Source organism: Rhynchophorus ferrugineus, unplaced genomic scaffold (genome assembly GCF_030347505.1).
Source record: "Rhynchophorus ferrugineus isolate W39M unplaced genomic scaffold, kcgeb_rfMv2 rfM17, whole genome shotgun sequence".
Lineage (NCBI taxonomy): Eukaryota > Metazoa > Arthropoda > Insecta > Coleoptera > Curculionidae > Rhynchophorus > Rhynchophorus ferrugineus.
The window spans coordinates 491,415-517,392 of record NW_027472596.1 but is presented as its reverse complement, the minus strand read 5'-3'; the positions used below and the strand labels follow the sequence as shown (position 1 = coordinate 517,392).

The 25,978-nt window shown below is 37.3% G+C and overlaps 1 protein-coding gene and 2 long non-coding RNA genes across 3 annotated transcripts in view; 1 reads left to right on the top strand and 2 right to left on the bottom strand.

Annotated features, from left to right (window-relative positions):
- The window catches only part of LOC143205797 (uncharacterized), a 489,432-nt gene that overhangs the window by 415,113 nt on the left and 48,341 nt on the right, over positions 1-25,978 (bottom strand). The gene's annotated exons all lie outside the window — the stretch shown is intronic.
- On the top strand, positions 13,115-16,621 carry LOC143205776 (uncharacterized). The gene is made up of 2 exons (XM_076418813.1): positions 13,115-14,265; positions 14,401-16,621. The coding sequence occupies exons 1-2, from the start codon at positions 13,255-13,257 to the stop codon at positions 16,489-16,491; spliced, it is 3,102 nt and encodes a 1,033-aa protein (XP_076274928.1). The 5' UTR covers positions 13,115-13,254; the 3' UTR covers positions 16,492-16,621.
- On the bottom strand, positions 21,138-21,440 carry LOC143205833 (uncharacterized). Its single transcript, XR_013007945.1, has 2 exons — positions 21,355-21,440; positions 21,138-21,297 (listed from the first exon to the last, which is right to left on the bottom strand). It is a non-coding gene; the product is annotated as an uncharacterized LOC143205833 (long non-coding RNA).

Here is a 25,978-nt window from a genome sequence, read left to right as displayed (position 1 = left end):
AAATATTTGTAATAAATACATTTTCTGATAGGAAAACCCTACTTTACTATGCAATAATTTATTTTAATGGCTATTAAGAAGAGCACCACAGTTTTTATTTGTTTACGAATGACTATCTTAACAGAATGTGTTCAAATTTTAAAGCCCATTGAAATAATAACCACCGAGTTATCTGGTGAGAGATATCTCAAGATCTCTTTAATTATACCATTAATAAGAGGACATCAACATTCCACCAAATTCAGGATTTTAACAAGTGAACGGGGAAAAATTATAAAATTGTCTATTAGATGTCATCAATACATGACTGGCAATTTTAGAAATGAACACGATATGCGGGATATCCAAATTTTTTAGATTCTTGGTTTAAAAAAGCCGGATTTGATATTGCAAATAATCCTCCTTCAAACTTCAATTTCTAACTTCAAAAAATAAAATATAGTTCCATAACTCGAAATTCAAGGCACAACTATTGACCAAGACTTTATATTATTTGGAAACGCAATTTATTACTACTATATACTATATACTACCTGAATTATATGAGTTACACGTTAAATGTTCCTCTATACCCGCAACATCTCTCCCCTCGGAAGGAGTTTTTTCAAAATCTGGGCAAATAGTAATGTTCGAAGAAATCGCCTTACGGGAGAAAAGTTGATCATGACAAAATACCTGAACAGTAAATTGAAAATATTTCCGTTCTAAAATAAAAGAAATTTTATTTAAAAAGGGTCTGGTTGTTGTTGTATAATCATTTTTAGGTTCGTCATAGATTAGATTTTTCAATAATTAGTTATACGTTTACATTTTATTTAGTAGTTATGGTTATCGAACACCTTTAGTTTTAGGTTTTGTTTAAGTTGTTCTGTGCTATTTATATTTATTATACCATGTAATTTAAAAATAGCAATTAATATATTTAAACACGATTGAACATTTATGGTGTAATTATTACATTCCTTTTTACAAATCCACAGAACATTCAGAATATAAGGATTCCTACTTTAAAATTATATTATTTATAACATGTTAATAGAAATTAATAATTTTATTTTCCGTTTCTTTTTTTAAGTTAGTACGCGAATTAATATATATACTTCTCTGTCTCGCTTATACTACCATTGGAAAATATAAACATATTTAAAATTAACAGCTCCAAGCATTCATCTCCGTCCTTACCTATCACACATTTTATACTGACAAGAAACCCTACATCTTTGTCTAGCATCACGAATCTAATAAAACCGATTGATTTTGACGTGCATTTGACTGATAATAGTAATTACTATTTTCAGTCGCTATTTTTTATGTTTCGACTGTTTTCAGTAGATAGTTCCCAACGCTAGTAGTTATTTTCGGTTATGGAATTGTGACCTTCTTGACGGGTGCGATTACAACAAATTAAATACTGGTCAAACTTAACAGTTTATTAAACGTATACGTAAATACAAGCACAAACGACCTAAAAAAATAGGAAAAACAGCGCAGAAAGTGCATAACCCTACTGATGGTTAATTATGGGAATATCGGTTGCCTAACGGGTAAAGAGATCGTCTAAAATCAAGTCGGTCGATAGGACCATCTTTCGCATAGATGGCGGTGCATGAATTGTCACCATGCCCCATGAATATATGGTTGCCTAAATTAATGTTACAATAGTGGCCTTGAAATAAGGAATTTTATCAACGCTACGGCACATGCTGATGTCAATGTCACCCCACCCAAGCTATAGCTTTAAGCGGGTTGTTTGAAATTACAAATACAGTTGAATCCAGTGTTTTAATTGCCCATCGTCTTCACCGAACCGATTCTAACAATTATCAAAATCGTTGAACTTTTATCATTTACATAATTTTATTAATTTAACTAATGTTTATAACAATTCCCCTCATTTCATGCATCACTTTACACGTATCATTTATTACTTATTGCCTATTGGAGACATTTAAGTTCCTAATTATTACCTTATTTCCGCCAATAGGTTCTACATTACCTATATTTCATATGAAGGAAAATAACAACAGAAATTGATATACATTTATTTAGAAATCTATTAATTTCCCTCTGATTATTTTCAGTTATAACATTAAATAGAACAAACAAACAGAGAGAACGAACATTTTATTTTAATAAATTATAATTGCATATATATGACAATATGAATATGAAGACACATCGGCCCTATGGCTTGCAGGTGCATCCAACATTTTAATAAAACTATTATAATATATAATAGGAGTACAACCTAATTTTAACAGTTCTTTTCTACGAGTTTCAAATTTATAGGAGGTGAAAGGTGCGATGAGTGAGACATATCGACATAGGGGTTTATATTAAAGCATATTTGTGCTGGCATTATCATCTTATACTCGCTATTCGACAAGTCGCAATGCAGTAATATTGGAGTAAAATTATTATTTTGCGGTTCTCAACAAAATATTAAACGAATATTTAAGAAGATGTGTGATAGAAGTATGAATTGCACCGGATGGTTGCGAGAGTGAAAACGGACCTAGTAGTCCAGTAATTATAATTTGGCTATAAAACGGCGTTTAGGATGAACACCACTGAAAAGCAGTAACGATGTGGTCATTAGATGTAATTATTCGAATAAAATTATTTACTAAAAATATTATATTGCAATCCTAATCGGCGATTAACCAAAATATCAAGATCAGGCTTTCTATGCTATTAAGTAATATTATTTCGAAAAAAACAATATGGAGGGGGCTTCCTCAGGTGTAGCATTCACGGAGGGGCTACAACCGTGAAACCCTTTTGAACGAAAGCCAACGGTAAGTTGCGCAAAAATGGTGTAACTAAAATCTGCACACTCGATGTTCGATAGAATGGGAAAGCTACCCTTGCAATTCGGGCGACAATATAGTGGTATTCAGTCGGTCCTCTCATTCGCATCTCTCGCTGAAATGATGAATTATGATGTACTTTGACAAGCATATTTCTATTAACACTGCCATGTCTAACGATGATAATGCGTTCATATACACAGTCAGTTCGGTTCCAACTTTCATGGGGTGGAGACGTATTTTCAATACGCTCCAAGCTCTAGAAAGATACCTTTAAAAAAATATTATATATTTGAGTTTTAAAAACGCATAAAATAAAATATTAAAAATCTAAAAATAGCAAACTACAGCGATTCAATCAAATCTCCTACATACTTTGATATAAGATTAGAACAATCAGCAATAACGTAAACTCCACCATCAGAATAGACTACAGTCATTAACAAAAATGATTGAGAGGCCCAGAAGAAGAAATCGCGGGGAAGCAAACAAGGCTCAGTGACTATTGGTTATAAAAACATTAGAGACAAAAAACAGCTTTAACAACCTGTCGGAATAAATTGAAGAGAATATACAACCAAGGCCTGAAAAAGTTGTTCCCAAGCTACCACCAATAACAGTCTATAAGGTAGGAGTAATAAAACACATCCATGACCCATTGAGAGCCATTACTACGTACGACACAATTAAAACAGTGACCTATGAAAGAGTAAAAATCCAGTTGTTAGAAGCGGAGCACTTTAAAATACTAGTAAAAGAATTAAATGAAAGAAACAACCAATACCATACATTCAGGCGAAAATCCTAGAGAGCATTCGTGTTAAAAGGATTAGATCACGGGACGGACTTTAACACCATCAAGGTAGCCCTAGCTGAAAAAGGCCACGAGCTCTTAAATATTCATAAAATACGACATCGCACGACTATAAAACATCCCGCCTATGTTCTATATTAATTTAAAACCTAATGGGAATAATAAGGCGGCGTATGAAATCACCAAAATATCTCCAGATGTCAATACATCCTTGGTCAGTAAATTTGCCTTGAATTTGGAGTTGTGGAACTATATTTGTATTTTTTGAAGTTAAAATAGAAGATACCTCTTTTGTGATAACTTTTTGTATCGCCTCAGCATTATTTGCAATACCTAATCCTGCTTTTTTTAAATCTAGGATCTAAAAATGTAGATTTCCCGCATATCGTATTCATTTCTAAAATTGTCTTTTATTTATGATATCTAATAAACAATTTTATAATTTTTTCTCCATTCACTTGTTAAAATCCTGGATTTGATGGAAAATTGCAGTCCACTTATTAATCGTATAATTAAAGACATCATTGGGATATCTTTCACCAGATAACTCGGTGGTCATTATTTCAATGGGCTTTAAAATAGCCAACAAAATAAATTGTTGATGTTTAAAGTAGAGTTTTCAGAAAATGTATTTATTACAAATAGTTAATATATTTACTGCTGTAAAACTAATACTACTGTAAAACATTATTCTGGATCTGCAAGAGGCTTGGACAAAAATCGTGAAAGTTTATCAAATAAGTATTACTTATTATACCAGTCCAAAGTAATACCTATTATGCCAGTCAAAAGTATCTTACTATTTATCATTTAAATATTTTTTTTGCCCTCGGAAACTAGCGTTCCAAGATAATGTTATGTTAATTTACAATATATAGTTATTCACAAGCAAACTACAAAAAAAAAAATAAAACGACATATATTACATATAAATCTGTATAAGCATAAATGTGGCGCATTACATTTTTTTTGGCCTGCAACCGGGTAGGGAATCCTGTTACGGATACCTGGTCGGGAAGACCCGCAGGAATAAGCGAGTTGGATTGGTTATGTGGAGACTGACTCTGGGCTACCCACTAAACCCCACCCTATCAGCTGATCCAATGACCCTAACTGATAGTTCTTATTGTTAGTAAGGAAGATATCCCTAAGCGGTAACACCGTTAAGAGGCACAAGGGCCAGTCAAGGACGTGGCGTCGTTATCACACCACGCAGCTTGCGGTACATGAGTTAATGGCTCGCCGGAGAAGGTCAAGACAATTTGGAGTTAGAGCATGACGGGGTAGTGTCGGCTGTGATAGAATCAAGAGCCGCATGAGTTATTGGCTTAAAATATTGCCCAGCTCGGTAATACATCTATTGTCCGAGAGACGAAGAGTGGAGAAGTATCTCGAGTAAACCTTGGATATAAAATCGTGAACTTGGGGAACGTCTGTTTTTTTTAGATAGACACTGGAGCCGTATAGAACGACTGATCGAACCAGCATCTTGTACAGGAGAGATTTTATAGATAGAGGAAGCCTGCTGGCCCGGTTGATAAGCGGGACAGTAAATTAACAATACCTTGACCTTTATGGAGGGACTTTTGAATGTGAGAATTCCACCTAAATTTGCGATTGAAGACAAGACCGAGATAGGCGGCTTCTTTTGACCATGGGATTGCGGCGTTCTCGATTTTAAGACGCGAAATGTTCGGTGCAAAACGCTTCTTGAGGAAGAAGATGGCCTGGGATTTCTGTGGGTTGACCTGCAACCTCCAGAAATGTAACCACTGGACCGTCTCATCGAGTTGTTTTTGGAGTGCGCTTCGGATATGCGGTGCTACTCTTGAAGAAGCAAAGTAAGCAGTGTCGCCTGCGTAAAAAGCAGGTTCAACTTGAGGTCTCCTAGGGATATCTGAAAGAAAAATATTAAATAGAGCGGGTGCCAGTGGGGAGCCTTGTGGAACTCCTGCGTCGATGGTTTTCCGAATAGAGAGAATATCTTCTATCTTCACCTGGAACGATCGTCCTGACAGAAATTATTTGATAAGAGCTGTTGGGTCATCAGGTAGACCTAATCGGATGCATTTCGCTACTAAGCCTTCGTGCTAAACCTTGTCAAAGGATTTGGTTAGGTCCAAGAAGACCGCTCCAAGTCTTTCACGTCGGTTAAAAGCACAGTTGATTTTTCCGGCCAGCCGATGGCCCTGATGAATGGCTGAGTGTTTGGCGCGGAACCCGAATTGCTCATCTGGAATGATATTGTTTGTTTTCGTAAAACCATTAAGAGCACGAAGCATTGGGCTATCGAAATATTATCGAAACTCGGGGCCTTCTTATTCCGAATCTTGCTGATCATTTGCGTGAGTATTTTAGTTTTTAGCTTTTCGTGGTCGGTGACTGCAAAAGTTCCTGTCTCTGTTGATTATAGGGGGGGGGTATGACCTTTTGCGCCTTCGCCACGGGATTTTAGAGAGTCGCCAGAAAGTTGCGGGGCCATCCAGCCTTTGGTCCGCTAGAAATGTGTTCCATTTCTCGGATCGCCAGGCTTTAATGGATTCCTTTACTTCTCGTTTTACTCTGTAAGTGTTTAGTGAATTAATAGCCTAGCTACTTACCTGAATAGGCTGGGTAGTCTTGACGGACGGTGGTTTGGGCGTTGGCTGGGTAGCTGTCTTAGTTAGCGGCTTGGCGGACGCTGATCTGACGGCATTTCTAGAGGATGATGGTTGCGAGTTGGCCTTGGTTCTCTGCTCGATAGGTTGGGTGGACGGCTTGGCAGCTGGCTTGGTTGCAGCTGCATGTCTAGCCTTATCGACGGCCTTCGACAACTGACTTGGTTGTGGTGGGTTGATGGGGCTCCTCTTTCCCACCACGGTGAATCCATCATCCGGATCTTCATTTTCTAGCCGTTGTGATGTGATTTCATTTGGTGTCTCTTGAGATTGATGTACTAACTGCGCCGAGGTGGGTTTAGTAAGGATGTCTTGTAGCATCATCCGCATTGCGGAGAGCTCGTCTCCTTACTTTGTTAGCAATATTCGCAGTTGAGTAACCTCAATTTTGAGCTCTATCTTTTTATTTTGTAATACTCGATGAGTACAGGACCCATCATCCGGGCATCGTCAGGGCTATCATCGGCACATTTGTCGGTTTTTGACGGCAACTTTCTGAAGACGGTGCTGACTCTGGCGTGCGGGACGCCATTGCCCCGCTTGTCAAACGCTTTCCGGCGTTTGCAAACGTTAAACGTTGTCTGTAAATGCGCCTTTTCGGCGCTTACAGACGCTTTTTTTTAAGTAGGCACTGGTGGAAACGTGATAACGGATCGACCGTCTTAGAGAATGTTTCGGGTGATTCTCGGAGGCGCAGGTAGGTTCGGCGGACCAGACACGACCGTTCTCTTCGAGAGCTAGCACGGAACTCCGAAACAACAATGCGCAAAAACTCATTCAACAATGCGCCAGATTCCAAGCATATGGGCGTACTAAAACAAACTGTCGCAAGTTGTAGAGATACGTGAAATACGCTCCCCTGCGCATTTCGTTCATTTCGTCGCATCGTTATGCGACCAATAATTGCATACGCAAAACACGTGACGACAAAATAAATTGCGCCATAGGGAATGCCTAGTCCATAAAGCGTTGCAACACAAACTCTATTTAGCACTGATAGAAAAAAAAATTTACAGCCACCAAAATAGCCCATACCATCTAACTCGTCTAAAGCACCAATACATCACTTGGTTTTTGAAGGAACAAAATATTGATATCATGATGGTATCCGAAACACATTTCACGGATAAAAAATAATTAGAGATTCCGAAATACAAGCTGTATCACACAAAACACGCAGATGGTGAAGCAAATGGAGGAACATCTATAATGATCAGTGAAATATAAGGCACCGTGAAACAGAGAAATTCAGTGAGAAATATTTACAAGCCACCAGTCTAACTATTGAATAAGTGCATGGGCCATTAACAATTAGTGCTATATATTGTCCACCTAAACACAACAAGGCAGCACAATACCACGGCTTCTTCTGGGCACACGGGGTTTCTCTTCACGCTGGGTAATAGGTTCATTACCGTGGGAGACTACAATATAAAACATGTTATGTAGGTTTCTAGACTAAGAACACCAAAAGACAGATAATTAGTCAAAACAATGAAGGCGCATAATATAAAGAATATATCTACTGGTGAGCCAACATATTGGCTGTCAGGTAGAAATAAAATTCCCGATACCATAGACTTTTGTGTTACAAAAAATATTAATAACAAAACGTGCAAAGCAGAATCATGCCTCGATCTATCATCTGACCACTCACCAGTTATTATAACAGTGAACTCATATATCTCAACAAAACAAAATCACTTTATTTGCATAACAAAAAAACCAACTGGCAATTATTTAGAGAAAAATCAGACAGTTTGTTATCACTAAATTTATCATTAAAATTAACAATACATGGGCTAGGAATGACAAAGGTAAAGCGGAAGTTTTCTCTAAACACTTAAAAACCGTATTTAATACGTACCCATTTGAAATACCCGCAACGGAAGAAAGTAACATAACGGAATTTCTTAACACTCCGTTTCAAATGGATCTTAAGGAATTTACTGTTAAAGATGTTAAACAAACAATACCTAAAAAAATTTATTATAAAAAAGCTCCCAGTTTTGACCTAATTGCTAAAAGAATCTTGAAAGAGTTCTCAGGAAAGTGCATCAAATTAATAACATTCATATTTAATGCCATGCTAAGACTTAATTATTTTCCTAGCATCTGGAAAGTGGCTCAAATCATTATGACTTTGAATCATTGGAAAAATAATAAGACGTCTCCTCTTATCCTATGAGCCTGTTACCTGGCATCTCAAAACTTTTCGAAAAACTATACATTAATAGATTAAAATTAATCGCAGAGGAGATAAATGTTATTCAAGACCATCAATTTGGCTTGCGTAATAAATACGGAACAACAGAACACATACATAGAGTAGTCAACCAAATTAACAAAAAACTTAAATGATAAGCTTCATTTTTCGATTTTTCTCAGGCCCTCGACAAAGTGTGGCACACTGAACTGCGTGTTAAATTGAAAAAGCTTTTGCTCCATACGCACTTGTAATTGCTGAAATCGTACCTCTCAGACAGACATTTTATTGTCAAACAGGGTGACGAGTACATTGACCTACAGCCCATATATTCGGGTGTTCGGCAGGGCAGTGTTCTCGGTCCATTGTTATATCTTATGTATACAGCTGAACCACCGACCTCACAAAACATTACTGTCGCAAAATATACTGACGATACAGCGGTCACACGAGGATCCAATATCAGCCACAAAAACCTCCAACTTCATCTTAACAAAGTCGAATTGTGGTTGAAAACTTGGCGTATGAAATCAAATGAGGCAAAATCTACCCATATAAAATTCACCTTTTGCAGAAGAGCCTGTCTCTCAGTAAAATTGAATAATCATAAGCTTCCGCGAGCAGATAACGTTAACTATCTGGGAATACATTTTGATCGACGTCTGACTTGGAAAAACATATAGTGACAGAACGCAAACAGCTTGGGCTTAAACTAAACCAAACGTATTGGCTGATAGGGCGTAAATCTAAATTATCATTAGATAACAAGGTTTTTGTAGTATAAATCAATACTTAGGCCCATCTGGACCTATGGTATTGAACTGTGGGGTACTACTTGCAAATCTAACATAGATATCCTCCAGGGGTTCCAGAATAAAATGTTGCGAGTCGTCGTCAATGCCCCATATTAGGTGTCCAACAAACTAATTCAATGCGATATACACATAGAACCCATAACGAGTGTAATTCGAAGTGCTAGTGCGAAGTACTCCGGAAGAATATTAGTGCATACTAATGCACTCGCCAAACCGTAAATGTGTGCGTTAGTTAGTTAGAATAAGTTAGGATAGACTTTAAAATTAGTGATTATTTTTAATTGGAGTTAGAATAGTATCTAGAACAAGGTTTAGACTATAAGTTGTACAGCAGACTACTAACTCTACATGTTAGTATGGTTATATTACAGGATTGTAATTACAAGGGCAGATTGTAGAAGTTACAATATATATATATATATATATATATATATATATATATATATATATATATATATATATATATATATATATATATATATATATATATATATTGGCCTTTGTTCGACAAAAATTCTGATTTATTGGTCCGACAGGTAAAACATGGTAATGTGTTTCGATCAATGGACCAAAGGAGACTGTTATGGACCCATTCCGTGGTGCTGGCCTCGCTCATTTATGTTGACTTACTATTTAGTTGCTGCACATGGTCCTGTCTTGGATTCATATTCTTACACGGTAATCCTGCTAGCTGAGGCGTCCTTGCACCATATACCAAAAGACTAAAAGATAAAAAACATTTGTTTAGAAATCAGTTATTATTAATAATGGCGTTGGAATATCTGAAATGAAATATGTCAAAAAATCAAGTGCTGAAAAATTCTAAAATAAGACCGCTTAAAAGTATATGTTAACAATAATAGTACAAAAGTACATTTTATGCTGGATAATCTCAAAAGCAATTTGCCTAAATATGAATTGTTTTTAATAACAGTACAAAAGCTGGAAAAATATTTAATGAAATATGTTTAAAGATCAAATGTAATCAATAATAGTACGAGAGCTGAAACATCTGAATAATATTAACCTAAAATTCTATTGTTCCTTATAGCAGTGTAATAGCAAAAGAAATCTGAAATGAAATATGTCTAAATATCAATAAAATATTGTTAATAATAGCACGAGCGTTAAAAAATCTGTTATGAAAAATTCCAAATAATCAAATTTTATCAAAATAGTATAATTATTGAAAACTGAAATCAAATTTACCTAAACATCAATTGTTAACAACAGAGGTGGAACTGACAAATCGGAAAGAAAATGATGGTATAGTAAATGATCAGAGCTTGTGCAAAATTAATTTATTTTTAAAATTCATTGCATTTGCAAAATAATTTCTATAGTGGGTGCACCCACACTTTTTTTTTTTTTCACCAGCGGTCCTCTCTCCCTTTCCTTCGCAGCGTTCCACCAAAGGTACTGCCTCTCACATAATTTTTCTTTAGTTTGGGAATACATACTGATGTATAAATCCCGCACATAATCACTCTGCTTGAGCACCAGCTACCACAACAGTACAGTAGCAATAAAGCAATATGCAAATTAAAACTATATCAAGCATATCCAATGCAAGATGCAATTAATAAAAAAAAATTTAATGATATAAAAAATTTATCTGGACTTAAATTTGATAAATAATTTAATTATTAATAAAATTTTATCGTATAGTGATAGATCCGTCCAAGTCAAATTTGTACAATTTTTTTTAAGTTTACATAAAACCTAAAATTATTTATCGATACCAGTGGTGATATATCTTCAAGGAAATCTTCTGCATTCAACTGTACCGAATACCAATCTCCGACGAATACTCGTCGAATGAAAATTTCAACGCCCACTGACCACAAGACCGACTTCGATTATACTACCATTGGAGAATATAAACATATTTAAAATTAACACCTCCAAGCATTCATCTCCGTCCTTTCCTATCTCACATTTTACACAGATAAGAATTCCTACATCTTTGTCTAACATCACGAATGTAATAAATCAATCGAAGCGTGCATTTGACTGATAATAGTAATTACTATTTTAAGTCGCAATTTTTTGACTATCGACCTTTCGTTTGTTTTGCCACTATCGACTGTTTAGACTGTTTTCAGTCGATAGTTCCAACGCTAGTAGTTATTTTCGGTTATGGAATTGTGACCTTCTTGACGGGTGCGATTACAACAAATTAAAAACTGGTCAAACTTAACAGATTATTAAACGTATACGAAAATATAAGCACAAACGACCTAAAAGAAAATATAAAAAACAGCGCAGAAAGTGCATAATCCTACTGATGGTTAATTATGGGAATATAGGTTGCCTAATGGGTAAAGAGATCGTCTAAAATCAAGTGTAGGAATGTTCGTCGGGTCGGTCTGTCGGTCGAAATGGGTGGCTGCCGCGGCGATTATTTGTCAGAACACTCACTACTATTTTTGGAAGGAATTTGCACGGGAACTAAAAACACTGGTTGAATCAAGGTTGTTTATTTTAACTTACGATTAATACATGTGGTCGATGGGAGAATTGACAGGATATTAGGTTAAGGTGAAGGAAGTATGGTAGCGCTGTGGAAGTGGTACTGTTACAGGGGGACGGTGATAAGAAAAGCATTCCGGAATGCACCCGCTATCACGCAAACAAACGCCCGGGGACTGCTGATGAGATGGGGATCCCAACCTGAGAGAGGAGTTTTACGGGATCAGCTGCCATCGGAGCTGTAGCAGGACGTCGTTCGTCTTGAGGCGTTTAGCTTTGTTTGAGGGTACCTGTAAATGTGTTACGTGTCCCGTTTCGTGTTGCGAGGGTGCTCATGTGTTGCTGGTATACATGATGGGCTTTTGTGGTTTTCGTCCATCAGGCTAGTCTCGTGGGATGTCGTCGACCACGTGATGTTGATGAGTTCCGTTCCTCGTGCTATCCTTCCTTGCACGTGTCAAGCACCTGTCGAGTGGCTTATGTTGAGTTGATTTACCTGTTAGGCACTTTGATCACGTCGGGGTCACCAATTGTAGGAATGTTCGTCGGGTCGGTCGAAATGTGTGGCTGCCGCGGCGATTATTTATCAGAACACTCACTACTATTTTTGGAAGGAATTTGCACCGGAACTAAAAACACTGATTGAATCAAAGTTGTTTATTCTAACTTACGATTGATACATGTGGTCGATGGGAGAATGGACAGGATATTAGGTTAAGGTGAAGGAAGTACGGTAGCGCTGTGGAAGTGGTACTGTTACAGGGGGACGGTGATAAGAAAAGAGAGTGAGACGTCGTCCTGATGGTCTTTTATACCCTGGAACTGCATGGTACCAATCCACCGGCGTTGCCAACCTTTGTAGTTGTTGATGGTGTATTGGTGGTGGCCTAAAGGGTCGTGGCGGTCGCCACACAAGTCGGTCTATAGGACCATCTTTCGCATAGGGTGTGAATTAACTACAAACAATAATTCCGATAGATGGCGGCACACTACGTATTAATTAGATCAATTATCTGCCATATTTTTCGAATAAATTTGAATGGAATTAGAAACGCTATATATATTTATTTATATATATTTATATATATATATATATATATATATATATATATATATATATATATATATATATATATATATATATTTATTTATTTATTTATTTATTTATATATATTTATATATATATTTATTATATATATATATATATGGTTGCATACGTAGATGTTAGATTAGTTGCCTAAGAATATAAAATGTATAAGCGCCACGGCGCATGCTCGTGTCAAAGCCGCTCGGGCGGGGTAGAGATCCCGCCATCTTGATTCATTCTGTGTTGTGGCTTTGACCGAGTCGGTTGTAAAGAGTAAATACAGAGCGACTCAGTTAAACCCAGTGTTTGAATTATCCTATCACCTTCACCAAACCCGTGTTATAAAATCCTTTTCTAACAAATCAGAAGTGGGATTGTGAACAACACGCCACCATGGATTTTAAGAAGACCGCGACGAAGCGCCCGGCCAGCCGAGAAGAACCCAGGGAAGACAGAAGAAGACGGGAGCGTAGCCGAGGCAGCAGACCTACCACGAGGTCGAGGACTCCTAGTGACCTTTCGCCGCTTAGAAAGAGAACCAGGGAAGATCAGCGGGAAGGTAGGAGACTAAGACTGAGGTATGAGGTAACAGGGCGCCGCCAGCATGAACGAACGGAGGAGAGACGCCGGCGAGCGGGCCAGCGGCCCACAAAAGAAGAAGAATCACGCCGTCATGAAGTCAACCAACAAACCAAGGGACGCCAACCGGTGGACCAAGACGGCGGCAAACACGTGGGACGCCAACCGGCGGACCAAGATGGCGGCCAACACGAGGGACGCCAACCGGTGGCCCAAGATGGCGGCCAACACGAGGGACGCCAACCGGTGGCCCAAGATGGCGGCCAACACGAGGGACGCCAACCGGCGAACCAAGATGGCGGCAAACAGGTGGGACGCCAGCTAGGGAACCCGATCGAGGAGGAAAATCCGTCTCAGCTTGGGGACTACCCATCAGCAGGTACGTCAACAATCGAAGAACGCTACGTGGTGCAGTCGTCTCAGTCCGCGGCGTGTCAGCATGCCGGGACGCCGTCGATCGAGAGGCGCCAAGCGATGCCACCAACGCAACCCAGGACAAGCCAGTCCGTCCCCGCGTGTCAAGCGACGGACACGCCAAAGATCGAGAGACACCAGGCGATGCAGCAGCCACGACCAGGAACCGGTCAACCCATCACAGGTACGCCGACGATCGGAAGGCGTCATCCTGTGCAATCGCCCCAACCTACAGCGTGTCAAGCGACAGACACGCCAATGATCGAGAGACACCAGGCGATGCAGCAGCCACGACCAGGAACCGGTCAACCCATCACAGGTACGCCGACGATCGGAAGGCGTCATCCTGTGCAATCGCCCCAACCTGCAGCGTGTCAAGCGACAGACACGCCAATGATCGAGAGACACCAGGCGATGCAGCAGCCACGACCAGGAACCGGTCAACCCATCACAGGTACGCCGACGATCGGAAGACGTCATCCTGTGCAATCGCCCCAACCTGCAGCGTGTCAAGCGACAGACACGCCAATGATCGAGAGATACCAGGCGACGCAGCAACCACGACCAGGAACCAGTCAACCCATCACAGGTACGCCATTAATTAGGAGACACCGGCCTATGTATTCCCCACAGCCCAACACCTGCCCGTCAGCGAGGCCCAGCAGCCAGGCCGAGGGACCTCAATCGTTAGGCTCACTGCAGTCCGAAGCCCCACAACGGACCAGCCTGCCCCAGCAGCAGGCGTACCATGAGCCTACGGAGCCCCCACAGAACACCCTTCACTGGGATACGGTACAAGAAGGCCCCTCGAACTGGTCGCAGGAAGCAGAACATTGGGAAGAGCCACTACCAACCAGCTGCCGATGGGGAGAACAGCACACCGGCCACCCCAGGGTATATCAGCCGGAAGCCTACGGTGAGTACCCAGCATTGAATTCCCTCCAGGAAGAACATCACCCCGAAGACCACTACGAGGACTATCCCCAACCAAGCTTCCAACAGGGGGAGCGATACCCGGCCGAACACTATGAAGATTGGCCACAACAGGGTCATCAAGGGGAACTGTACCATCCATGCCACCAAGGTGATCATCCACCAACTAGTCGCCAATCCAGGGAGCCCTACCAGGTGACCGTCCCAAGGGGGGACCCACCATTAGACCACTTCCGAGGGGGGGCCCAACAGACGAGGCTCCCGTACTTAGGACACCATCAAGGAGGATGTCACCGCTCGAATCCACGATCGAGCTGCCATCAAAGGGGGCACCACCCGCCTAGTCCACAACCGAGCCGTCACCCAGAGGATCACCCAGAACCAGAGCCACAGGGGGAGCGTTTCCAACAGGGTCCGCAGATGAGCGATCAGCACAACACTATCGAGGCGGAGCAGCTGTCATTGGCAATACGGAACGCCTCGCTAGTAAACCCCTCAGCACGAAACGATCTGGTCCCAATCTTCGATCCGGAGCGGAGCGACACCACGGCTGCAAATTGGCTCTACAAAATAGATCAATTAGGGTCTATACATGGTTGGTCAGAAACAAACAGATCATATATCATGCAGTCCAAGCTCGACGGTCTAGCCAAAGTGTGGTACAACTCCCTAGATGAGTATGAGAAAAACTGGGAAGGGTGGAAACTCGCACTGAGTGAAGCTTTTCCCAGCCATGAACGTTTCATGGATAACATGTGGAAACTGCTGACGAGGAAGAAGCTGCCCGATGAAACCATGGTTCGCTATTTCTACATGAAGAACATCCTCACGAAGAAATGTGAATTAAGTAGGCGAAATGCAGTTATCTGTATAATAGACGGACTGCCCAAGTCACTCCACGGGCCAGCTAAAGCCGGCAACTACCAATCCCCGGAAGCATTATTCCAGGGCTTCCTCAGCCAGATGGACGACTCAGGATCGGGGTCGCAACTAATGACAGCGAGTCCAGCAACAGGTCGGCAGATTCGTTGCTACATATGCAACAAAACGGGTCACATGGCTCGAATGTGTAGGGGTATACCACACTCGCTAGACAACAGTGGCCAATCTGCAGCCAGAGAACCAGCCAGACGGACCGAACAAAAGCACCCCTCATTCCCCACAATCGGTCGGGTAAGCAGGAAGTGCACGATCTGCAATCGAGAAGGTCACAGTCGAGAAGGATGTTGGTATACGAAGCGAGCGGCAGTAAAAACCCTTCACAGGCAAGTAAATGATACTAATAGTAAATATTTCGTTTCAGTTCAAATACAGGGCACGGCATTTCGAGGATATCTAGATACAGGTAGCCAAATCAACGTGGCTAATATGCGGGTGGCAAAGAGTCTAAATCTACAACTTGAGACCCCAGACACGTACATTAAAGGTTTCGGCAACCAAATTACATACACCAAAGGACAGGCGTGCCTGGTAATGCAGATTAATGGGGTTTCAGTGGAGTCCACACTGCACTTCGTAAAGACAGAGATGGGTAATGTAGACATTATTATAGGTCAACCGATAATCAATTCTGGCGAAATAGAAATCAGAATTAGTGGAGAAAAAGTGACCTTACTCAAAGTGACGAAGAAATGCAACCAGGTGGGAACGGAAAATGACGGCCAGGTAAAAAAGCACAAGGTACGAACAGTGCAGGCTGTCTAGATCGCCCCAAACATGATGGCCGTCGTCAGAGTCCAAGCACATGTACCAAACCTGGTAATTCCACCAAAGATAACTAAAAACTACGTCACCTCCACAGTGGTCACCGCAGACCCAATATTTGAAATGAACATCACGAATATCAGCAACACGACATTGAAATTTGGTGGAAAACAAACGGTAGCAAGGGGGTATGAGATAAAGGAGAGGCAAATCGATGAGTTCAGAAAGTATGAGCTCCAGACTATAGACGCAAACGCAATATGTATGGGAGAAATTCCAAGAGACGATAGGCGACGGCTCTACGAACTACTCGAAGAATATAACTCATGTTTTGCCACAGGTACGAATGAACTAGGGGTAACTGATATAATTGAATTTCAGATCAACCTTACATCAAAAGAGCCAGTTTTCTACAAGCCTTATCGAATCTCCGAGAGAGATTCTTGGAGAACGATATAATCAGAGAGTCAAAATCAAGCTATGCCAGTCCAGCGATTTTGGTAAAGAAAAAGAATAACGATTACAGGTTAGCCATTGATTACAGAAAATTAAATCGCATAACCGTTAAGGATAGATACCCGCTACCAAATATCGAGGATCACATAGCAAGACTAAAAGGATATAAATACTTTTGTGTGCTGGATATGACACAAGGGTATTATCAAATTCCAGTCGCCGAAAGCTCCGTAGAGAAAACAGCATTCATCACACCAGACGGTTGCTGGGAATTTCTTAGGATGCCTTTTGGAGTATGCAATGCCCCCGCTACCTTTCAAAGACTACTTAATGCTGTCCTTGGCAAATTACGCTTTAGAGAAGTAATAATCTATCTAGACGATATACTAATTCCAAGCACAACAATTAACGAAGGTATGAGTATCCTTAAAGCAGTCCTAGATATTTTTCAAAGAGCAAATCTAAAACTTAATCTTAATAAATGTTCATTCTTTCAAACAGAAATTGATTATCTAGGGTACGAAATTTCAGAATGGGGAATAAAGCCAGGACAACATAAGATTAATGCAGTCTTGAACTTTCCAGAACCAACGAATGTGCATGAAGTAAGACAATTTTTGGGTCTTTGTTCATATTTTAGGAAATTCGTCAAGAACCACGCATTTATAGTTCAACCAATGACCCAATTACTAAAAAAAGATACACCGTTTAAATGGGGAGAAAAACAAAGGCAGGCATTCGATGAAATGACAAAAACCCTGACAGAAAGGCCTTTGCTATGCATCTTTGACAGTAAACTATTGACGGAACTTCATACAGATGCTAGTTCAAAAGGTATCGCAGCTATTTTATTACAGAAACATGGCAACGACCTGAAACCAGTAATGTATTATAGCAGGGCTACTACAAAGGAAGAGAGTGTATATCACTCATATGAGCTAGAAACCCTGGCAGTTGTAGAATCAATCAAACGTTTCAGAATTTACCTGACAGGCATCAACTTCAAGATTGTGACAGATTGCAGCGCTGTCCGGCTAACATTCAGCAAGAAGGACCTCGTACCACGAGTCGCACGCTGGTGGCTTAGCATACAGGACTTCGATTTTGAAATCGAACACAAACCTGGGAAACAAATGACACATGTTGATGCCCTCTCCCGAAATGTAGAAACAGCGAACATCCACAAGATTGATTGTGTAGATGACTGGGTTTATTGCCTCCAATCACAAGATGCAGAGCTACGAACAATTAAAAATAGGTTAAGTCAAAAGAAAGTGGGTAAAGAATTAAAAAACACTTACGTCGAGAAGAACCACAGATTGTATCGTAAAACAATGGATGGCCAAAAAAAACTGGTAATACCCAGATTGGCTAGATTTTCATTCATGAGGAAATACCACGACGATATGGGTCACATCGGTTTGAACAAATGCGAAAAACTAATAAAGAGCAAATTTTGGTTCCATAAGATGACAAGGTTTATAAAAAAATATATTAACTCCTGTATAGACTGCGCATTTAAACAAGGAAAACATGGTAAGAGAGAAGGTTTTCTCTATCCTATAAAGAAACCGCAAAAGCCAATAGACACCTGGCATTTAGATCACGTGGGCCCGTTCGTAAAGAGCTCGGGATTTGCGCATATTTTAACAATTGTAGATTCCTACTCGAAGTTTTGTTTCGCTAGACCTACTAAAACAACTAACACAAAAGAAGTAGTACATAACCTGCGTGATTTGTTTAGCATGTTCGGAGTCCCAAGTAGAATAATTTCGGATCAAGGTAAGGCATTTAAATCTAAAGATTTCAGAGAATTCTGCGTCGAATATAAAATTAAACATATTTTAAACACTATAGCATCCCCTAGGTCAAATGGTCAAGTCGAAAGGTATAATCAGATATTATTGAACGGAATTAATACTTCTATTACAGACGAGCACGAATGGTACGAAAAAGTACCACAAGTAGTGTTAGGAATAAACAACACTGAAAACAAAAGCACAGGTTTTACCCCACACAGGTTAATGTTCGGTTTCGACAAAAACATACAGGCAGACCTGGAAGATGGCAATGAACTAGAAATAAACCGTAAGAGAGACCAACAAAAAGCCACAGCCGCAATGAACAAGCAAAGCCAACAAATGAAGAAACAATTCGATCGGAAAAGAAAACAAAGCAGGAAATATAAACCAGGTAATCTAGTCTTATGGTCAGGAGCAAGTACAGAATCAAAACAAGCAAGCAGAAAGACAGGAATTCGATTCGGGGGTCCCTACAAAATCACCAAAAACATTAGGTCACGACAGGTATGAAATTGTACCTCTGAAAGGCATTAAAGGATATAAGAATTACAAAGCAACAGTCTCAGCCGAACAATTAAGAATATTTAAGGATGGACCGAGTGAATCAGAGACCGAATCAGAAGCAAGCAGCACAGAGGATTGAATTAACCTACTAGGAGGACAGTAGGTAGTTGTAAAGTATCAGGCATGAAAGTAATAATTCTATATATTTATTTATATTCTATTTATATAGTAATAATTCACAAACACAATCTATAAAATTAATATAACATTCTAGCATGGCACATATTAACATTTACTGTTACAGAAATTTAAATAAATAAATGTCAGTAGAACAAATTAGATTAACAAATTCTCGTAGGACAGAAGGCCCACGGTAGAACAACACATACAGGGGTTAAAAGGGTGAATACATAAGGATGAACAGAATAAAACAACAAATAAAAGTAGAATGATAAAAAGGGGGAGGAATTGAGGTAAGCCGACTAAGTATATAAATACTAAAAATTTGTTTCAATTATAGGAAAACAGGAAATATCAAAGACAAAGGATTCAGAGGGGGCCGACGGTAAAGTCTTGCGAGGACGCTGCGAGGTCAGGATGGCCGAGTGTTGACGATATAAACAACTAGGTGGCGGCACCCACACGTACCGCCCTCGTGTATATATGGTTGCATACATAGATGTTAGATTAGTTGCCTAAGAATATAAAATGTATAAGCGCCACGGCGCATGCTCGTGTCAAAGCCGCTCGGGCGGGGTAGAGATCCCGCCATCTTGATTCATTCTGTGTTGTGGCTTTGACCGAGTCGGTTGTAAAGAGTAAATACAGAGCGACTCAGTTAAACCCAGTGTTTGAATTATCCTATCACCTTCACCAAACCCGTGTTATAAAATCCTTTTCTAACAATATATATATATATATATATTTATTTATATATATTTATATATTTATTATATATATTTATATTTTATATATTTACATATTTATTTATATATATATATATCTATCTATATATATATATATATATATATATATATATATATATATATATATATATATATATATATGTACATATATATATACATATATATATATATATATATATATATATCTATATATATATATATGTATATATATATCTATATATATATATATATATAGATAGATATATAGATATATATATATATATAGATATATATATATATATATATATGTATATATATATATATATATATATATATATATATATATATATATAATACAGTACACAACTTAAGATATATGTATAATATACTTATAAGATTTTCTCTAAAGGCAAGTAGTTCAAACCGTAGAAGCTTTGGAATGAATTTTTAACACTACTTATATTACTTTTAATATGTTTTGGATTATTGATCTATTACTCAAAATTGGTGTCCTATAAAGTTTTAAATAACGTAATATTTATAAGGGAATTACGTTACCTCATGGTATCGAAGAGTGTTGAATAGCAAGACATTAGCACCTACTAAGCGGATATTATATAACTTAAATAAGCATTGGTACTGTTATAGTTAAGTAGTAATAAGGTGATTATATTTCGTCAGTTTTATATATACCTATGATTAGATCACATCATCAAGCAACTATATATATTTCTATATATATATATATATATATATATATATATATATATATATATATATATATATATATATATATATATATATATATATATATGGTAATTATTTACAATATTCGTACTTAGCGACAGTGTCATTTAGTTATTTTAATTATAACAATACAACAATATTTATTAACAATAATAACCATAACCATTATATTACATAATTTCATCATATTACATTACTATGTATAATAATAATTACAAACAACTATTATAAATATTCTAAACTAATATAACACTATAACAATTCAAATTTGCTCTTGTCATTCTGCATCGGTAAACATTTCAATCAAGCTTTGTGCGACGTCTTGCCTTATCACAGCTCCATCTTTGGATAACACTATAGGCGTTCCTGAATCATAAGGATTAACGATGTGTCTGAAATTTAAAAATGAATTATGTTGCTGTATCTGACTGTTTTTCAGATTATCTTACATTATTCTCTTTTGTTTAATGCGCTTATTGAATATCCACTTGATGGAGGCCGTAGGTTTGCTTTGATTTTGATCTTTAATCATGCCCTGATATTCTGCAATACCAGCTATCATTTGTTCCTTTTCAGCGTAATACAATAATTTAATTTGTTTACCAATCTAAAATGTTGTAAATTGTTATATAAATAATATGAAATAATTTAACTGTATAATTTGAAACGCTACGAATAAAAAAAAACTGTTAAAATAACCCCAACCTGACTGTAGTAAATAATTTTTTTTTCATTATACGGAGAAAATACCCATTTATTCCAACCTTGACTAATGCTAATATTTCTTAACTCTTTAGCTTTAATAAATATGTATAGCGGATTATCTGCATATAGAAGAAACCTGTTTGCGGTTTGGTGCATGGTAAATAGATATGGATTAGAACTTTCGCCCTGGGATGGATTATAAATGTTGTTGACGGAATTCAGATTATTTTGTGGGACATTAAAATCTATAATGGAAATTTTGTGTAGCCATGAAGTAAGATGTACTATTTAAATAATACTTGGAAACTTGTTAGGTTCATTTTCTTTTGCCAAAGTTGTACTGGTATTTTGATTTAAGTTTTCACTGTTGCTTTAAAAAATTTCACTCAAAATTGATGTGTACGCAGAAGTACGCATATAATTATTATCATGAGAGTAATTCATGATAGTTTTGTATTAAATCACCTACCTACTATTAAATTGCACTATGCATACAGACTAAGAATAAAAACTGGAATGTCAATATTATTTAGTGGCAGCTAACAGTATTTATATTTAACAAATGAACGTGTATGTATCTAGATTGAAAATAGGAGCATTTGATTGGTTTATATGTAGCGGTATTTAAAGACAATCAGATGGCGGCGCATAAATTGTCACCATGCGCCATGAATATGTGGTTGCCTAAATTAATGTTACAATAGTCGCTTTGAAATATAGAATTGTAACAACGCTACGGCATATGCTGGTGTCAAAGTCACCCCACCCGAGCTATAGCTTTAAGCGAGTTGTTTGTGAATTACAAATACAGTTGAATCCAGTGCTTTAATTGCCCATCACCTTCACCGAACCGGTTCTAACAATTATCAAAATCATTGAACGTTTATCATTTGCATAATTTTATTAATTTAACTAATGTTTGTAACAATTCCCCTCATTTCATGCATCACTTTACACGTATCATTTATCAATTATTGTCTATTGGAGACATTTTAGTTCCTAATTATTACCTTATTTCCGCCAATCGGTTCTATATTACCTATATTTCATATGAAGGAAAATAACAACAGAAATTGATATACATTTATTTAGAAATCTATTAATTTCCTTCTCATTATTATTAGTTATAACATTAAGTAGAACAAACAAACATAGAGAACGAACATTTTATTTTAAAAAGTTATAATTGCATATATATGACAATATAAATATGAAGACACATCAGCCCTATGGCTTGCAGGTGCATCTAACATTTTAATAAAACTATTATAACATATAATACGAGAGTACAACCTAATTTTAACAGTTTTTTTCTACGAGTTTCAAATTTTTATGAGGCCGAAAGGTACGATGAGCGAGACATATAGACATAGGGGTTTATATTAAAGCATATTTATGCTGGCATTATCATCTTCTACTCCCTATTCGACAAGGCGCCGAACAGTAATTTTAGAGTAGAGTAACTATTTTTCCGTTCTCAACAAAATATTAAACGAATATTTAAGAAGATATGAGATAGAGGTATGAATTGCACCAGATGTGTGCGAGAGTGAAAACGGACCTAGTAGTCCAGTAATTATAATTTTGCTATAAAACAGTGTTTAGGATGAGCACCACTGAAAAGCAGTAACGATGTGGTCATTAGATGTAATTATTCGAATAATATTAATTAATTAAAATATTATATTGCAATTCTAATCGGCGATTAACCAAAATATCAAGATCAGGATTTTTATGCTATTAAGTAATATCATTTCGAATAAAACAATATGGAGGGGGCTTCCTCAGGTGTAGCATTCACGGAAGGGCTGCAACCGTGAAACGCTTAAATTTAAATGTACTATATAACTTAACCTAATTAAGATTGTAAACAAAGTTTACAAAAGTACATTTAAATTGCCAGAACAAAACTATTACATTGTACATACAAATTTGTTCGAACTTAAAACTATTCTATTTCAGTATTGACAGAATTTATCTTAATAATTTAATCAAATGAATCTACACAATTATGTGATAAACAAAAGTAACTGTTAGTTTTCTACTTAAAAACAATTCTCCGTTTGAGAAAAAAAAACTTTGAACTATATCACACAAATAGTCGCCAAAACACTGTCCAATTTAATATCGATTATATAGTTTGTTCTTGGGCTGCCAAACATACACATATATTTCTCTTCAAAAGAATTTCTTCCGTGCCTCTGGGTTGTTTTTATCAAATAGCATGAATCCATTAAAATTTCCTAGTCGATTTCCATACCATTCTTCATAACTTTCTCCTTCAAGTCCACTTCCGCCTTACATTAGTCCATGGCCTTCTGGTTTCACTGAGTTATCATAACTAAATGGTCACCACTGCAGTCTTCTTAACTTGTTCCTTCCAGTCGACTTCTGCCTTATATTAGCCCATGGTCTTCTGGTATTACTGAGGTATCATAACTAATTAGTCACCACTAGCTCCATTTTTGAAATAAACAGACAATAGGAGATATATATCTCATGGTCGTCTAATTTCCTTTCTTCTAGAATTGGTTCCAATTTAGACAACATAGGTTCATTTTCATCAGGCTCGACATCACCGTCTGCTATCTACTCCTGAATGCTTTTTTTTAATCATCACTCACATTTTTGTTTTCTTCTTCCTGTTGCAAAACTGTCAGCATCCATTTACTCACAGATTCTTCTTTGAAATTTTCTATGCTTGCCTTATATTGGTCTCTCTATATACTTTCTAAAATGTATATCTTTAATTATTTCTTCACTATTATCCATACGGAAGTTGACTTCCATTGGCGTACCAAATTGATGTGCTTAGATGCGATCTTATAATTAACAACACTTATATCCGTTAAATTATAACTGTAAACTATTTCCCCACTTTTGCTGGTGCTAATATTAATTTTAATTGGTGTAACAACCTTCTACGTAGAATTCCTCAAGCAGTCATTAAATTATGTGTTTTTGATGGATTTTAATCTCTTCTATCGCTGCTTTTTCCATTCCAATAAATTGTTTAACTTTATAGAGACTGTCCATTAAATCTACTATATGCTCTTCGTCATTTTATTAATGCTTCAGCATTGAGTACTACTGAATAATTACTACCTTTCATGACTAGACAATAGTCATTACCTTATCTCTCCAAATATAGTTTACCCGAACAATGCTTGATTTAATTGTTGGTATTTTGGTTCATATACAGAACTAAATTTAATTATTTAATAATGTCCTATTTAATCTTTCCGCTTTTCCATTACTTTGCTATATTGCTATTGCTATATTCTAAATGAATCCCCTTTTTTCTATAAAATAGCTTTACTCCATGCTGTCTCTCTAATTAACTAATATATTGTTTCAAATTCTCTTCAGTTTCATTTTTTGTCTTCAGGATTTTTACGCTGTTAAAATGAGACAAACCTTCTAGTATTTTCCTTCCTTCCTATTATAAATATCTTCCTCCATCTTCATATATTGGGTTTATTAGCCTATAAATATCCCAATGAATTAACTTTTCGATAGCACTTCTTCTCGACTCCTTGCAGTTTAAAGGGCTCCTGGTTGCTTTAGCTTCTACGCACATAGAACAAGGTTTATCTATCTTCTTCACCAATTGAATTGATATTTATATCAAAATTCTAATATTTTCTAACTAAACTCTGCTAAGTAACTCTGTTCTCCATCCTTACAAATTGAAAATTCTTCATTGGGTTCAATAGCTTTTCATTCTTCCTGCAATTACATGGTTGATTTTCTAAACTTTACCCCATTACTAATTGCTTCATTAATTTCAATGTTTCTTTATTCTACCGATAAATATGTTGGACCCCATATTACTCGTTTACTAGTGTTTCCCTGATCTTTATAAATTATACACGTGGTTGATTTTCTAAACTGTTGATTACTTCATTACTAATTACTATATTGATTACAATGTTTCCTTCTATCCTACTGATAATTCTGTTGGATCTCATGTTACTAATTTTCTAGTGGTTCATTCATCCTTGAATATTATAAACGTGATTGATTTTCTAAACTCTTAATTACTCCATGACTATTTACTACATTGATTACAATGATTTCGTCTTTCTTACTGATAGCTGAAGATCACATTTTTAGTTTCCTGGTGTTCCTTCTGATGGTCATTGGTCTTTGAGTGCTCTAGTGTCCCGAAATTAATTTCCGTCTGTTGCATACAGCCATCTTGTTACTTCCAATTTCTTTCGTGTATATATAATTATATACATATATATATATATATATATATATATATATATATATATATATATATATATATATATATATATATATATATATATATATATATACTATACCGAACTAATAACTTCAACTCATCTACATTCTCCGACA